The sequence below is a fragment of the Megalopta genalis genome, chromosome 3 (genome assembly GCF_051020955.1).
Source record: "Megalopta genalis isolate 19385.01 chromosome 3, iyMegGena1_principal, whole genome shotgun sequence".
Classification (NCBI taxonomy): domain Eukaryota; kingdom Metazoa; phylum Arthropoda; class Insecta; order Hymenoptera; family Halictidae; genus Megalopta; species Megalopta genalis.
The window spans coordinates 21,675,554-21,693,300 of NC_135015.1; the positions used below are offsets into that span (position 1 = coordinate 21,675,554).

A 17,747-nucleotide genomic window follows, 5' to 3' on the forward strand; every position below is an offset into this window, starting at 1 on the left:
CCGAGGAACCTGCCATTTCCGGATTGCAAGACATTTTTATGACACCCTGTCGACTGTTGTAAATCAATGCGAAGACAAAAGAAGTGTGAAACAATGCATATGAAGACGATTATTTGGTTCAAACGATGAGCGAGTGAGCTACTAGAGCAAAGCCACTATAGTGGCGTGTCGTTCAGAGAGATGACGTGCCTAGAAGGTTAAGGAGGACGTTCGCACTCCTTCAAAAGTACTAGGACACTTACGACTTAATAAGTACAGTAATGTAATTGTCCACAAAAGTGGACAATTTTGGAAAAGGAGATACGATTATTCGATCCTTGCGAATCATTTTTATAGTCATGAATTGCAACAACTATAAAAACGTGCTACAAGGCTCGAATAATCGTATCTCCTCTTCCAAAATTCTCCATTTTTGTGCGAAATCTGAGCGTCAGTTAGGTAGACATTACTGTACTGTAGACAATACGATGCCATATCGCAGACTCGCAGACGTTAAACTAACGACTAAACCGAATGAAATATCACAATTTGCACCGAATAAGCAAGCGTCCCGATACTTTTCCAAGGGAACAGCCGAGAATCCGAGGACGTCGAGTGGACAGGTGCCGGCGCGAATTTCTTCCATTCGGCGAGCCTTGAAAAATAAATAGGTCGTTCCGCACGTTTCCCAGCGTGCCGGGATTTACGCACGGACGTTAGGAGACGTTCGATCCGAGAGACGAGAGACTTCGCCGGCTCGTGTTTGCTTCCGGTTGGCCGTTCGACGTCGCTCGTCCCTGGATGGACGCCAAGAAGGAGCGCGACGGAGAGCTACGTCGACGTCGTGGAAAAATCGGGCCAACCTCCTTCTGCCCCCCCCCCCTCCCTCCGTTCTCCGGTCGTCGTCATCGTCACCGTGGAAGCTCTCTCTCCAGATTTTAGGATGCATTCGAGCCGGTGAAAGAGGACGCCTCCCGCGCCGGCAGGAAGCGGACATCAGGCTCTGGATGTAACGAGCGAGTTCCGAGCCAGCAGGCTTCCACCTATTTTGCAATGATTCCCTCGAATCTCGATGGGGACGCGGCCGGGAGAGAGAAGCTCGCTTCGCTGGGGGACACGGGGAACGGTGATCCGCGGATCGATTTTTCCCGGCAGCCCTTCCCCGATGGAAATTCCTCGGGAATTTAGAGCAGGCGGACTAGGAAGGAGCTGTAAAGCTTGATGACTTGAAAGCATGAACGCCGGATGAAGCATAAGATTTTGTGGCGCGTGCTTGGCTTCCACTTACGCGGAGGCATTGTCTGCGTTGTTTTTCCGGGCACGCGAGAGAAAGAAACGAAGACCCGGAGGAGACGAGCGCGGAAGAACCTCTGCACACTGTTCCTCGCTTCCGTTCCGCAGCCGCGCTTACCTTTCCACCGCGTCGATTCTTCGTGTTTCCACGGACTCAACGTTCCGTAACTTACGTTAGCCTCGCGCGGCGAACGGAAACCTCGAGTTTGCTCCGCGTTACATTTATCGGACTTTCATGATAACACGGTTTAGTGTTATCCCGCGTTTATCGGACGAGTCGTCTGGACTTTCGCCGATATACAGTAATGTCTCTCTAATCGACGCTCGGATTGTCCAGAAGATTGGACAATTTGGGAAGAGGAGACACGATTAGTCGAGCCTTGCGACTCATTTTTATAGTTACCGATTGTCAACAATTATAAAAACTAGATGCTGCGAATCGTATCTCCTCTTCCCAAACTGTACATTTTTGTGCACGATCTGAGCGTCAGTTAGGGAGACGTTATTGTAACAGGAATTTTGATATCGTAAAGCAATCCAGTAACGAAGACCCTTCTTCAAGGTTTGTAGATGAATCGTAGAAGCAGGAAGGTTCCGAAACGCTAAAATTTGCAAACGATTTCGAAGAAGCAGAGACGTGTTTATCATTCAACTGCCAACTGAAACGATCGCGGATAAAGAAGCGCGCAGTCCAGTCTCGATGCTGAAAGTATCTTGCCGACTCGCGTGAACCGATCGGTGCATTAAAATGTTGCGAGCGGCTCGAGACGATCTTCGGCGTATCGAGGATATCGAGAAGTTCGAGCTCCGCCTTAAAACTTAATACAGCCAGTGATTATCCGTGGAGAAATCCCGATGAACGGGGCATTGTTCTCCGACCGTAAATGGTATACTATAGAGAGGATCGAAAAACTGATTACTTCGACGACGACAGCAAGAGAAACGGCGATGATTGCGGCGCCGATACAGCGCTCCGCTTGAAACCAGTAATCCGCCGCAGCCCGCGAGGATGATAAGAAGCTGGTAAATCGAAGCGAAACGGAGGAGGAGGGAGGCGAAAGCGTGCTGGTTGGCGCCGCGACGAGCGACGAGTCGACGAGTCGACGACATTGACGGAAACGAGGAAAAAGAGCAAATGGTTTCACAAAAGGGGAGCGCTGTGCGCTCCTCGCCCTCCTCGATCGTCTATCTCCCGGCTAAACTCGATACCTGCGTCGTCGACGGAGTCGGAAGGTCGACGAAGAAACGAGGAAAAAGGAACGGGGAGAACCTTGTTACGCGACAAAAACGGGTGATAATTTTGAAAGGGCTGCGACAGCGATCGGGCGGGCCGCAAGCTTCTTCCGAACGGTCTTCGAGAATCGATGTTTTCGAGGAAACCACGACCAAACAGTCGTTTACACCTCGGTGTTATTTAATCGTCCCCGATGCGTCAATCTTATCGCGCGGTAATTTGCGCGAGCATTAACGAGACGGGGACTCTATCTCTTATCTGTCTCGAAACTGTGAACCGCGAAGTCCCGTCGAGCGCGGTATCTGTCATTTGGCATCCGTTATCCGCCATCTGCCGCCAACCCTTTTCCCGAAGGGCCAATGATCGACAACGAAGGGCCTGTAATTATTAGCTACGCTACTTTTTCACGCTTACGATAGAATCGACTTTATCGGACGCGAGCGAGAACGTTCGAAGAATTTGGAAATACCGGTGCAACGAGAATGTAATCGCAGCGAACTATAAAAACAATCGTCCCGAAATACGACGTATCTCGTTTCCTGCAGAAACGCGCAGAGAAACTGGGAAATCGTCGAAACGTGCCAGACTCGTCGCAGAGATTAAGTTTATTTCCAAGTGGTCGCATCAACGTTCGAGTCATTAGCGACGCTCGTATCAGTTACGCGATAGTTATACCACGCTGTACTATATATCGTAATCGGATAGAATACACGTCCATCCGAGAACTTTCGGGTATTTTCGGTATTCTTGCGGATATTTAGGCAAACTCGGATTCGTTCAAGACCGTGCCAATCAAATTTGCCAGGGAAATTTGCGAACGAAACAATCTCGTAAAAGTCACCGGTTGAGAGTAAACCCTTGTACCCCGTAGAGTTCTTTGAAACTTCGAAGGCATTTTCGAAGAAGCGTACAAAGTTCTGCACTTTAGTTGCGATCTTAAATAAAAGCGTGCTTAAAGTTAATGCGGGATAGCGGACCCGGGAATTCGAAAATATGCGACGCCGGCGGCGGGGCTGTCAATAAAAAGGTGGCCTCGCCCGCCGCAGGGTCATTCTTTCGGAAAATCGAGCAGGAAAAGAGTGTCCCGACCTCTGATATTCTTGCTGCGACCCCTATCTACGTCGCCGTCACCGTCGCCGTCACCGTCGCCGTCGGCGTCGCCGTCGGTTCTCGGAAACTCGACCGTCCCCGACGACGAGATACCGTCGCGATACGTTAGAATACGCGACGGTGTCGCTACGAAAACCCCGGCCACGCCCACGTCTCGGTGTTCCCCGTCGATCTTCGCGATCGACCCTATCCGCGGCTCCACGCGGAACCCCGTAATAATTCGGGGGCCGGTTTCGCGCGGCGCCGCGGCTGCGAAGCTGATGAGAAACCTTCGGGGAAAGCCGGGAAGATGCAGCCGGTTGTAAATTCCGGGTGAAATGGAAAAATGTCAAGCCATACCGACCGTTCCGCCGCGTTCGATAAGCCGAAACCCGGCGACTGCATGTCGGCATGCACATGCATACGTAAACAGACATGCAATAGGCGCCGCGCCGCGACGGTGAGACGGCACGTATGTACTCTCGCGCCGAGCCGAGCCGAGTCGCTCGACCGCGCGTGCACATAAAGGAACGATTGTTCAAAATTTGCGAGCTGCTTCTCGCCGATAGAACCGGCCGCCTTTTGACCGATTAATGGCACCGGTCCCGGCTTCGATGGAATTCGCCGCTATTGTCGGCGACATCTCGAGGAGAAATTTTCGTTTCGCCGAATGGACCTGTCCACCGGAATTGGACGTGCTCCGGCTATCCGAAGAATATCGGACACGCTCGGTGCCGTGGGATCTTCCCACGTCGTGACGCTACTACGCTCGTCGAAGATGAACTTCCCATTGATCGCCGAATCGATCGCCTACGGTCGTTAGACCGGTGGATCGCGGAACATTTTTTGTTATTCCAGCTTCGTCGAGACAATTGTCGGGTCGTTGCGAAAGCTTCGGATGCTTTTCTTTATTTTCTGTCGGAGAAAAGAGAAAAAGGAGGAGAGGAAAATGGACAACTTGGGAAAATTAGATATAATTGTTCGAGCCTTGAGGCTCGTTTTTATTGTTGTCGACAATCGGATCACCTTTTCGCAAATTGTCCATTTTTGTGAACAAGCCGAGCGTTGTGTTCGATCCACTGTATGCTGAAATCTTATGTTTTCTCTATACAGGGTGGCCCAAAAAGGTCAAGGTTATGTCAAGGTTATGTCAAAAATGTTTCGCAATCCGGAAATGGCGGATTCCTCGGATCATTTGAAGCAACTTCTTCCTTTAAAAAAATTTTCTCCGAGGCACCGTTAACGAGTTATCAACGAAAAACAGTGACCAATAAGAATCGAGTACGGCTGACGCGAGGCGGCCCAGCCAACCAGCGCACAAAGCCCAGTTCCGCTCATTGGCTCGGTCGCCTCGCGCCAGCCGAGCTCGTCTCTCATTGGTCACTGTTTTTCGTTGATAACTCGTTAAAGGTGCCTCGGAGAAAATTTTTGTAAAGGAAAAAGTTGCTTCGAATGAGCCGAGCAACCCGCCACTTCCAGATTGTGAGACATTTTTGGGTCACCCCGTATATGCGTCACGATTTAGATTCGTCAAAGTACGGCAAGCGCTTGACAGCGCCTTCGTAATCGCTGCCGATATAGCAAACGCGTCTCGGTGCCGGAGCAATCGATCGCGAGTGTAAATATTCCCGTGTACGACGTCTCGTGATTCTCGATTACCCGTCCGAGACGACGAGATTCAAATTGCTTATAGCCGATATAACGCGAACTGCGAGCAACTTGGACCGCCGATGATAACCGTTGCCGGCACAAAGTAAAAACCACCTGACCCGAATGCAACCGGAAGACGCACTCGAGATCGACGGCCCTTGTTTACGATGCGCAGTTAACAATCGGTAAGAAGGAATTTCTGGCAGACAACGGGCAAAGTGGATATGTTTACACGAACCAATCGTCGCTTTCTGCTGGAAACTTTCGACGCGGAGCGTACTTTCGCGGCGCTACTTCCACAGAGCGATAGTTCGAGAAGCTCCCGGAGAGTTCGAGGGCAGAGATTTATGGCGGAGGAGGAGACGAACTTGGTGCTCCCGTTTACAATGCTCCCGCGACCGGGAATCCTTTTGATTTCGAACTGACGCGAACGTTCTCCCGCCGAGAGCCGGGACCCGAGAGCTCCGTAACTTATCTCTGAAATAAAGGACGAGAGCGAGGGCTGCCGAAAGATTGACACGGTGTGCAAAAATGCTAGCGCGGTTCGAAGCTGAAACGATCGAAATCTTTTGTCGCCGATCACTCGGGCTTCTGAAGTCTGGATACGAAATCGAAAATTTGCGAAACGCGCGTAAAGGAGAAATACCGGCGCGGACTATTGAAATATATGAAAGCGGGGAGGTTGTGCCGAGTTCTCGGGCTTCGAATCTGGATGCGAAATCGAAAATTTGCGAAATGTGTAAAAGGAAAAGAACCGACGCAGACTACCGAAACATATGAACGCGGGGAGGTTGTAGACCGTCGATTTTCTAGACAACGAAGCCTCGACTGAAACGATTTCATTCTCTATTTTCGATTTGTTCTTTTACGTAGAATCACCCCCTTCTCGGTTGCGCCATCGATGCTAGGGCACCCTGTACATTCACGTGTCCGTATATGAGCCGTTTATTTTGAAAGTGGCACAAGTCACTTTACCGTAATGAAAAGTGGTGATTTTTCAATGTTTATACGAAATTATTTATACTGAGAAAAATATCGGTATCCTGAGATAACAAATACAAGTAAATTTTCTCGAAAGTTAGCATCCATATTTTTAAACGCGTTAAAACGCAAACCCTTAAATATATCGACTTGAAAACAAAGTGACTTATGCCACTTTCAAAATAAACGGCTCACATATCGCGTACACGTAAATTGATAACAAGAAATAAACAGGTAATTTCAAAATGTACAGCGCGAGAAGAAAAATCATCTCGCTCCGGCGGAAAATCGCGTTTCGGACCGCCGTGCGCCGATTCGATGGTAAATAACGTGCCGCACGGAAAGTGGCCCCCGAGGACCGGCATTATCCCGATGGAATGTTGCAACATTCCGAAGCATTTCTCCGTTGCGAATAATTGGTCGCAGAAATTTCCGCGGGAATTGAGGCTGCTCCGAAAACGAGCGGAGGAGGGCATCGGTACGCGCGGCGAGCAGCGATTCGGCGCGGGGAATAAACGAAGCGGCATGAATGCGGAAAGATCAGGAATTCCTAGAGAAATGGAAAATCGTCGGATAACGTTGGAACTTCGGCCGGGTTTCGTAGGAGGCGGAATCGCAGCGGATAGGAAGGTGGAACGAGAAACTGCGGGAAAGGGAACGAGCACGCCGCCGAACGGGCACGAACGTATCCGGCCATAAATCAGGGTGCGCGGTAAATCGGGGTTCATCGACAGCGTTCCTTTTTCGGTTGTTCCTCCATTAGGGGCTTAACACGGCGTAATCGGGCTCGTGGAAATTAAAGTCGGGACAAATGGCCGTGTGCCACGGGGCGCGCTCGATTTACTTCCGCGCGGCGAAACGGTCCGCGGAACCGAACGCGCCGAGGCCAACTTCGCCGACGGTCGGCGACTGCGAGTTACCGGCGAGTTCTCGCATTTGCTAGAGCCCTTGCGACAGCAGTCTTCGCCGCTTCCGAAACACGTAATTCGCGAGCGACCGGCTAATAGTCCGTGTCCGAGCGTTTCCGGCGGTCCGAGCTCGGTCGACCCACCGCTGGACCGTGAAGCTCCGCGATCCACGATATTCCTTCGTTAATCATCTCGAGGACGGGCGACAGGCTTCCGAAGTCTCGTTGGATCGGTGGTTCCGACGGCGACCGGAATTGTTCGGCAACTTCGCGATCGCGTTGTCGAGACTGCCACATCGACGGCGGCACCTTGGTTTCGGAATTTTTCGGAAATATTCGGTTTTCGTATCTAATTTTTGTCGCCGCCGAGCGTCGCGCGTCGTTCCATTATGCTTTCCTCGCGGAGCCGGCCAATCGCGGCGCGCTTTTTAATTCGTCGCGCACCGAGCCGGCGACATCCCGAAGCCCTCGAGCGGTTTGCTCCAATTTAAAGCATTCGAGTGGGCATCCGGCGCAATGATACGAAAGCGGGAGCCCGCGGACTCGAACTTCGGATTTCGTCAACGAGCGTTTTTACTGTTGCCGTTCGCAGCGGTTGCGCCAAACTGAAATTCACGCTGTCGCGAGCTCGGCGGATTAATTAGAGAGCCGTCGCGCTGCCTAAAATTGTTCAAAGGCGCTGGCTGGTACTTTGGCAAAGAGTCGCGGGCACGAAACGGTCGAAAAAGTCGCCGGCACGAGGAGTTTTGGAACCGGTGGAGGAGGAGGAGAGGACGGTTCGCGACAGACTGTAGCGTCGTCGGGGCCGAACCGCAGTTAGCGGGCCATTACCGAAGTCCCGGCGCATATCGAAATTGAATTACCGGTGGATTTTCGGGGCGGAAAGTTTGAATGGATCGAAGGAAGAAGCGGCAGGCGGCGCGGCGGCGAGGTCGACGAGGTCGGCGCGGCGGGTCGCTTCATGGTCGCAATTCGCGGTCGACATCCCGGCCGCGAGTAAATTCGCGCGACCGCAGAATGGGTCCTCCATTAACGCGAACTCGAGGGGGCTCGATCGCGGCCGGTCAAAGGCGGGAAAGTTCAAGTCCCCGCGACAAATGGCAATTCGACGGTGGCCCTCCTCTCCGGTCCCTCCCGGCTCGCGAGCGATGCAAGCGCGAGAGCACCGACCGACCACCGCTGCTGCACCGCCGCTGCACCGCCGCTGCACCGCCGCACGGCCGATCCTCTCGCGTCGGTGTACCGGAAGCACCGAACCTAACGCAATTTGTACGCGGTGTTTTAATCGAATACGAACGACACCGAGCCCGCGAATCCGATTTCACGCGGCCCGATAGCCCGCCTTTACACGGCTCGGTTCGATTAAAACGATTAAACGGCGGAGGGAATCGAATTCGCGGCGCGCTGACTAAATACTGACAAAATACCCGCCGCAAGGAGGATTTTCGGAGTGGCCAACGGTGTTCTTCGAAAGCCCCGCTGCCCTCCCCCGCGTTCCATTATCCCTCGGTCGGCATTAATCAAGCCCCCGTTTATGCCTCGTAATTAATGATCCGCGAGATAACACCCTCTGCCCGTGGGTAATTTCAATGATTTAATTAAACCGAGTCGATCGAAGGTGACTGATAACTTTTATCGATCGACCGCCCGCCGCTTCGGCTGTTTTCGATTAAACTCGGCGGTCTTTCGAAACCGCCGATCTGAAAATATGTGTGACAGAATGCCGTGGGATATTCGTTCCTTGAAATATCGCGTCGTAAATTGTGGCAGCGACACTGTCCGCGGCAAAATTACAAGGACCGCGATTAGCGCGAAAATCTGACCGTGGATTCAACGAACCGCGGCGATCCTCCGCAGAAACATCCTTCTCTCCGGAATCTTTAGTTTCGAGTGATTTTTAGGATTCTCCGGGTCACTCTCCGGGCCTCCACCTTGTTTTTGGTTTCCCGGAATAGCGAGAGTCCGTTGGGACCTCTTCCAGGATCCCAAGATCACCGAGGTCCCTTCGAGGACCCTCCAAAGAGCTTACGGGGCTCCTATGATCTTCGAGATCTCCCGAGGGTCTTTCCAAGAGCTCGTAGGGTCTTTGGATCGTCTGAAATTCCTTCGAGTGCTCTTCCATAGCCCTCTGATCCGTCATCTTCCTTGTGTATCGTGGCTTGCGACAAGCGATCGTCCTCGTACACGGAGTCCTAATTATTAGCTCTTGTGTCAGGCGTTTGCTCGGTGCTCTCGCATTTTACGTACGAAAATGCGCAAACCTTTTGCAAACCTTTTGCATCGGACGGATCGCAAAGACCGACAATAATCGAAATCGCGTTGTCGCGTTCGGTCATTTTCCCTGCAAGCGCGCGCTATAATTAAAACGATATCGACGATGTTTATAACAATTCCGAGCTTCCTTCGCTAATTTTTCAAACACGTATTTCCGAACATATTTCTCACAGTCCCATCAGCCTTTCCGTTGTTCCCAATGCAACAGCAATATCGTTCGTTCGATTGCCGTAACTTAAGCGATCGAGCGAACGATTTAACCCATCGACTGCCACGCGAATTTAGCGCGTCTTGCTCTGGGTGCCATGGTTTTATTTTAAAGAAAAAATGAAGTTTTGCAAAATATAATAATATTAAGTTACCGATATAATATTCCAATGGCATTTACAGTATTTTTTATCTATAATCAATATGTTCTCTACACTATATACATTTTTCATTCATCCTATCTAATAGTTCCTAACTCGAACAGCCATTTGCAGCCAATCTAAACTTGCAGCACCCACTACGAGATATCTCGTAGCTGGCAGTTTTTTTTGGTACAGACGCATACTACGAGATATCTCGTAGTTGGCAGTGAATGGGTTAAACAGTCCGAGCGAAATCGTCTCGGGACTGATCGAAGACGCTTCGTTTCGTTTCAGGTATAGAGAGGGCGCACAAGGAGGGTAGATTAGCGAGCCTGATAGGGGTGGAGGGCGGCCACGCGGTCGGAACGAGCCTGGCGGTTCTGAGGATGCTGTACGAGTTGGGCGCCAGATATCTCACCCTCACGCACACCTGTAATATACCTTGGTGAGTTTGCCAATCAAGACGGCGAATTAAGAATCACGGGACCATGTTCGCGCGCGGCAAAATACCCGCGGCCGAGCCCGCCCGGCTCGCGCGGTCGATCGGGATTAAAAATACCGGCGACATGGTTACGCAGCTTTTTATAGCGATGCTAGAAAATAAACGCGGAGACAAACGGCGGCGTTGCTGAAACTGATGAAACGCAGACATGCCAGATAGTCGGTCTATTTATACTGTCGGGCGAGCACCGGCGCAGCTTTATCGCCGCACAATAAAAACGCGCCGCAAATGATACAACAAAGGGGCGCGAACCGCGGCCTCGAAAGTTTCGCGTCGACCGTGTTGTTCCCCCGTATCGTCCGGACCGCGGAAACAACCGCAGCTGCGCGCAACAATCAAATAAAATCAAACTTTCAATCCGAAACTGTCGCGCGCAGAGGATCCGATTCCGCCGCGGCCGCGGCGCGACGCGACGCGTTACGTACGAGCGAATTCGTCCTCGGAATAAAGTTCCGCCGACGGCGAGCGGACCTAACAGGATCAGAGTTCCATTGAAAATGCATTCGCAACAAAGTGTGCCCGCTTCCAAGATCTCAAAGGCGTGCCCGAAGCATACGTATGCGCGATACGTGGCGCGGGCGAACGTGAAAAGATTCTCGCGACTGGGACCGGGGCGCTCGTTCTCCACCGGGCACCCTGGCAGAAATCCTCCCGACGCGATCGCTTCGACCGTCGGGCTCTGCCGGCAAGCAGCCTGCGGAACTCCCTCCGCCGAAAGTCCGCCGTTCTACGAGGAACCGCGACTGCCGAGTCGTCCTAGGACGTTGTAAATGTTTCACGGTAGAATCTAAAGTTGCCCCGGTCTCGCCGACGTTTTTACGGAAATCGCTCGGAACCGGATCCGGGCGACATCGTGTTCGCAATCCGCTCCCCGGGGGGCCCTTTCGAACTTGCCGCGGGAAACGCGAAGCATCGGCAGGTTTTTCTAATTCAGCGTCGCGAAACGTCGCTGCGGAAACCCGTTCGTATTCGGTTCGGTTCGTAGGCGGTTCTTTCTTGTCTCGGTCTCCTCGAATTGTATCCGCGCGTATGGGGACGTTGTTCGAACTCGCATCGATCCGCGACTGCGTTAAAAGAGCTCCGTGGAATCTATTTGGAAGCTAAGATCGGCGGGAAACTTCGAATCTGACGTATCTCGGTCGAGATAAGGTTCAGTTGAAGTTACAGTTTGAAGAAAATTCGGATCGGTTCGAATCACTCGAATCGCGAATCCCGTAGTCGCTTTTACAGAAAACGAACGACCCGCGTGGCGACTTTTACCAGCGAATAATCCAGGGTTCGTTAACAGCTCGGACCCCGCGGCAGCCCTGCAACAGCCCCGCGGTTCTAGTTTATGGGATCGTTGCCGCCAACGGGGGCAGCGTTCGCCCGGTTTTGGGCTAGTTTACCGCCGGCCCGGTTGGCCGAGAGTATTTTTCACGAGAGAGAAGTTCCCCGATAATGCGGCCCCGTCGAATGTCGCGGCGACCATTTCAGCTGAAAGTGTCGCGACGCGACGAGAGCAAAGGGGGCGGGTGGAAATCGGGGACCGGAAATTACGTAAGGGTTGCCGGTGGCGCGTCCCAGCTGGCGCTTGCTCGCCCGTCGACAGAAATATTATTCGAGGACAAACAATGGACGAATTCCCCTTTACGAGGCGACACCGACTGCAACTAGGCAACGGAAAAACTGACGACGCAGAAAAGAGGGTGGAGAACAATAAAAAGCCGGGAACGAACCGGCGCTGCATCCGCGAGCGGGAGACGCGTCGCGTCGGCTGCGCGCGCGCGAGCTCGCGCGAGCTTCGAATTTATTTTAGCGACGCGTGGAAAATTAAACTTGTTACGGCGGCTAGTGCGCGTTTCGAATTGCGACAGCTCGAAAAAAGCTTCGAGATCGCCTCTGTCGCGTTGTCTTGCCAGCGCGGCGATTTTTCAAGCGAGCGCGTATTTATCTCGCGAATAGCGAGGCCCTGATTAGCTTGAAACGAAACGTCGCGTCCTGTGTCCGATATCCTCGCGCTCGTGCAACGTGTTCGAGGCACGATGCTTGCGCGAAACGAACGATTTTTGCTACGTTTTTCGTTCGGGGAAATTCTGTTTTATCGCCGGTGGAAAGTTGTGTAATTCATTTCTGCCCGAAAGTTCAAGGGAAGTTTGTTAATCGGTGGCTTCGAGTTCTTCGGGAAACCGCGGTCGTTCGGCGAAATTACGGCAACCGACCTACGAAGTTGTGTCGAATTGTTCCTTCGATCGATGTCGGTTTTTTCTTTCTTTTTTTTTTCTTTTATTCCATTCCCCGCTTCCGGTTTAATTATGAACGTACGGTATTTGTAAACGGGCCGTGCGGCGAGGAGCTTCGTAGTTTATTGAGAAACTGGTTCGACACAATCTGCCAGGTTCATTACTATCGGGAAACTTTGCTCTTCTATTTTCGTTTCGGAGCAACCGTGTGCAACCACCGAGCGTCGCCGAACGTCGACTCGGAGAAACCGGAGTGACGTCTGTCGATTTTGCAGCTACAGAGTTCTTACAAAAATATTCAATACCCTTGGAGATCGTGCCAAGGGATTCTCGTCGTTTCGTCGTCGAGATCGTGGAAGTAACCCTTTAGTTTCGTGACTCGTACGTTCGATCGAGATCAAGGTTTTAAAGTTCGAAGTCGTATACAACCACTGTGCACGGTTGAATAAATTCTAACAAAGTAGATAGCGCTTTTAAACTTTGTTGCGAATGGCGGAAAAATTTATGATCAGTGTTACCGTAGATCAGGGTATCCTTTCTATTGGAAAGATGGCGAAAGTCCCAAAAATTATAGGTGAGAAGCATCTAACAAGAATTGTATTTATAAAGAATTTACAGGACATCTTCCTGTTCGTAGCCACTATTCGAACGTCTTGAAACAATCAGAACCCCGACCATGCAATTCCTAGCACAACGGAACAATAGACGAGATATCCTTCGCCCTCCGAACTTCGCGTTGCGATTCGACAAAATGCGGTTTCACCCCGGTGAAGTTCCTATTTAAATAATTACATCGCAGCCCGGAGGAATCGGATTTTACAGCATCCCGGAGAAATTGAATTACCAACCGAGATTCCGACAAAAAAATCGACGGATATCGCTCGGCCGCTGCCTTCGCGAGCGCGAACCAATTAAAGTCGAAACAAATCGGCGATTCGATCTCCGTTCCCGAAAGCTGGTGGCAGGCACGCGCGCGAGGCCGGACGTCCCTTATATTCGGGCGCGCGGAATTGCGCGGCCACCGGCACCATAAATCATCCCCGGATTAATGGAACCGTAACAATATTATCTGCGTCCCGGTATTTCCGGGAACGACCGCGCGTTTTACGACTGCGATAGATTCCGGCGATACGCTGATAAATATCAACGCGTAGGTCGGTTTCAGGGTTGCTCGGATTGAACCGCGATCGTCGATTTCATCGAGCCCCGCCGCTGAAAAAAGGCTGGAGGGTCGGGACCGGGAACGCGTCCCCTAAACGATCGATCGTCGATGCCGGAGGGACGGCAGCTGCGTTTCTAGGCGGCGCGCTCCGCGGCCCGGGGCATGATAAAAACGTTCAGACGGAAAGCAACTTTGCGGAAAACTGCTTGACACGCGACACCTGCGACCTCGACGTCTTCGCGAACTTTTTCGTTAACGCTGAACCCATCGACTCCTAAACACGACCGATGCCCGATTCTTCGTAACGACCGCAGGACTCGATCCTTTCCGACTTTGCGTACGACACGCGAGCGATCATCGTGGTACAGCAATTTCTTCCGGAAATGTTTAGAAGTCGGAATTGAAACCGGCAGACCCGAGAATACCAAGTTGGGATTCTTAGAGCCTCGCGGCTCGTTTTTATAGAAACTTGGGACAGTCGACGAAAAAAGGCAGCTAGGATAAAAAGGCAATGCTAGAATAAAAATGATGACTTAACTTTTTTATTTCTAATTTTTTGTCACGATTCAAAGGCAATTCGGTGGTCACATGCCACGATTTTGTGTCGTATCGTGTGTTCTTTTTTTTCGTACTTCTCGGCTGTTCCGAATAATTCCACAAAGTCACGCGCGACGAATGCTTCGGTCGAGACAGATTATTGGACACGATGCTCGCCGTCCAGAAGCTGCAAAGATACGAAGAATCGCAGAATTACCAGCAGATTACGATTAAATCCGCAAAGTCGTGAATTCGACGTCGTCCGGGAAGAATTTCGAGCGCGCCGTGTTCTCGTCGCGAAGTGTGCAGTAATGTCTCCCTAATTGACGCTCAGATTGTGCAGAAAAATGGACAATTTCGAGCCTTGCAGTTCGTTTTTATAGTTGATGACAATCGATAACCATAACAAAAGAGCCACAAGGCTCGAACAATCGTGTCTCCTCTTCCAAAATTGTCCATTTTTCTGCACAATCCGAGCGTCAATTGGAGAGACATCGCCGTATCGCCGTCGAATTCGGACCTAGATCCGGGGCCGGGCAGCCGGTGCGGCGTCGAGGTATCGTCGGTCTGTTTGCCAGGCTCGTGAACATCGCGCTAATACGGACGATTATCGGGCCGGAATTGCTCGGACTCCTCGGAGCCCGATCGTAGTCCGCGTCCATCTCTAATCCTATCAGGGACGGTCACGAATCCTGCGACGTCCGCGGCTATCGTTCGCCGGTCGAATCGCCGTGCCGGCCCGGAATAAACGGGAAACTGTTCGGCCCGGTGACACGTCGATTTTAATAATTTAATCTCGGAAATCCCTGTCGCCGCCAGGCAGAGTCGTCGGCCAGGTACACATGCATGTACACAATATATGTGTATATATCATATTGCATCCGGCCGGGCCGCGTCAACCAGGTCACGGTATATAGAGGGTGACGCCTGGAACGTCGGCAGTTCCGTTGCATTGTTTGACTTCGACCCGTTAAAGTTCCATTTACCGTCGGAGCCCCGGAGTCTATTCTGTTTACACTGGTGTACGTGGACGGCGACCGACTGTTGTGCGGGGCGCATGTTAGTAATTTTTGTTTATTCTCGGCCCGCGTCGCCCTCCCCTGCTCGTCTCCCCTCGCACCCTTCTTCTGGCGGCCCCTCGCGCGCGCCCCTCGGGACATCCAGAATCCCTCGCGCGGATCTCGGTTTAATTCGGGCACCGGCATTCAAACGAACCCCGGGCAAGTTTCACGGCTAAAGCGACGCCGGGCCCGACAATGCCGGCTCTTCTTTTCAATGGGACTCCGTCGAGCATGATTTGTATCCGCGCGAAGAATTGTTAATCTCGTTGCCGGCATAAACGCCCGCCGACAACCGGGGCCAAGAGGTGTATGCAGCTTTTCCCAGGCTTGTAGACTTCGCCGCGAATTTCAGAGATTTACGAAACGATCGACCGCGACACTGCACGCTCGATCCATTTTATACCAGTTTTATGTCATTACGTTGTATTCGCAATATAAATTGTAGAAAAATCATGGTAGACCAAATTTATCGTAAACGTCGCGAGTTTAACGATGCGGCTCTCGCCCCTATCATCTACGGGCCGAGTACTTAAAGGATCAACGGTTCGAACCTCGACTCTTTTGTGCGTCGAAAATCGTTTAAATCGTGCTCGGACATTTTTCTACTTGACCCTTTGTAGCCCGAATCGTTTATGCGGGTACGAAATAATGTATATAACTTGATACTACCGGATAACGATCTCTAGATATTAATATAAGAGCGAGTTCGATGAACGAGGTGCGCGTAAAACAGAAAAAACGAAAGAAAATGTTTTCACCGCGTCGTAGCTGAAAGCGAAGTTCCATCGAAACGCGACGATGAATTGATACACGTGGCTTCGAAATGAACATTCGCATCGCTGGAATAATTTTGCGAGCAGAAGCCAAAAGAGTAGAGTGCAGCGTGATAGAATTTTTGACGCGGAAGATCGGATCGCGTGCAAGCGATTGGTGGAACAGCTGTCCCGGGGTGACATTAGGGATCCGAGCAGGCCAATATCCCGTGGACACGGTCGCCGCCTACAAAGGGATTAGAAGCAATAGTTTGTCGTATATTTGTAAACAGCCTGCAGCCGACGATCCGGCACGCCCTTTGATTGCGCATTCCAAGGAATTAACGTTTCAAATCAAGGCGTTTGTACGCGACGCGCGGCAATCTCTGCGGTCATTAGTCCGACGGAACAATTCCGTCCGCGTTGCTTAGCATTGCGAACATGGGACTCTATGATTAAAGGGCATTGTAGGACAATAATATATATATATATACATATACACCGAGGATTGTCGCCATTGAGTTACTGACCTATTGGTTCGTTAGGGCAGAATGCAGCACAGTGGATGAACCCGGCAGAATCTCTCACATCGGTGGCCTCTCCGACTTCGGCAAGGTGAGTACCAATCTCATTTATTGAAAACCTTTCTATATACTTAACGACCCTCGATCCCGTTGTACAGGGTGTCCCATGGTTGTGTTAAATCGCGCCGAGCTCGCCTCTCGTTGATCGCTGTTTTTCATTGATAACTCGCAAACGAAGCCGCGGATTGCATCTTCGCCAAGGAAAAAGTTACTTCGAACGATCTCATGAATCACCCCTTTCCGATTGTTAACATAATTATGGAACAACCTGTACTGTAATCGGTGACACCGGCGGATATAATTTAACAACGCCGTAAAGACGAGATTCGTGGCGATGTCAGACACGATACAAATTTGTCTATGCTCGTGATCGTGTCTTCGAAAAATTCTTGACAAGATGCAGAAACATATCTTTAAAGAAGGATAAACCAACGACTGCGAAAGTAGAAACTTTAAGCTTCGAAACGAGCCCAATTAGATCGTCGTACGATCTTTTTTCGCGAAGCTTCGGCAGCTCGAGCATCATCGAAATATATCGATTCGACTACTCCGCGTAATTGGAAGCTAAAGCCACGGTTATAATCCATCTGCTAACTATAGCCATCCGTAACGAACAGAATTATCCAGAGTAACAGTTCCAGCAAATCTGTACGCAAGATATATAGTAAACTGTCCGCATCGATCGCGAGAGCGACGATCTTCGCTCTCACCGTTTTTCTTCGAAACCGATCAAATCCGCAGTCTCCGAACGAACTGCGAAGGGACTTCTAATTCCCGTAATCCAATTCCGGTAATCGCCAAAAATTGCGATCCGATCGCAATCGGTTCGAGAGGTGTTGGTGCAGAGCGAGGGTCTGCGGTTTCAATGTACCCGCTTCCGATAATCTTCGCCGCTTCCGAAGTAATTGACACGAATTGCCTCGCACGGTGGAACAAGCCGACGAACCGGGTGCCGGGTTTCTCGGGCCGGGTTAGCCGGGGCTTTTTGTTCGCCGGGAAGAAAACGTCGCGTCGCTTTGGTCCCGGGATTTGCCCGGAGTGACGAGGAACACCGGTGTTTTACACGCTGGATTAAAACATCCCGCGCCAGCTGTCTATCTCCGCGCGGCGCGGAGCGAAGCGTCGCGCCGTTTCCGTCGCGAAACGAACGCGCCCGCTTTCTCGTTCTCT

General features: G+C 51.3%; 1 protein-coding gene across 2 annotated transcripts in view; it reads left to right on the plus strand.

The window, feature by feature from the left end:
• Positions 1–17,747, plus strand: part of LOC117218953 (dipeptidase 1) — a 124,221-nt gene that overhangs the window by 54,517 nt on the left and 51,957 nt on the right. For both annotated transcript variants that reach the window (XM_033467719.2, XM_033467718.2), the window contains exons 5-6: positions 10,052–10,202; positions 16,539–16,608. In XM_033467719.2, the coding sequence (XP_033323610.1) occupies positions 10,052–10,202; positions 16,539–16,608 (221 nt within the window). The remainder of the gene's footprint in view (positions 1–10,051; positions 10,203–16,538; positions 16,609–17,747) is intronic.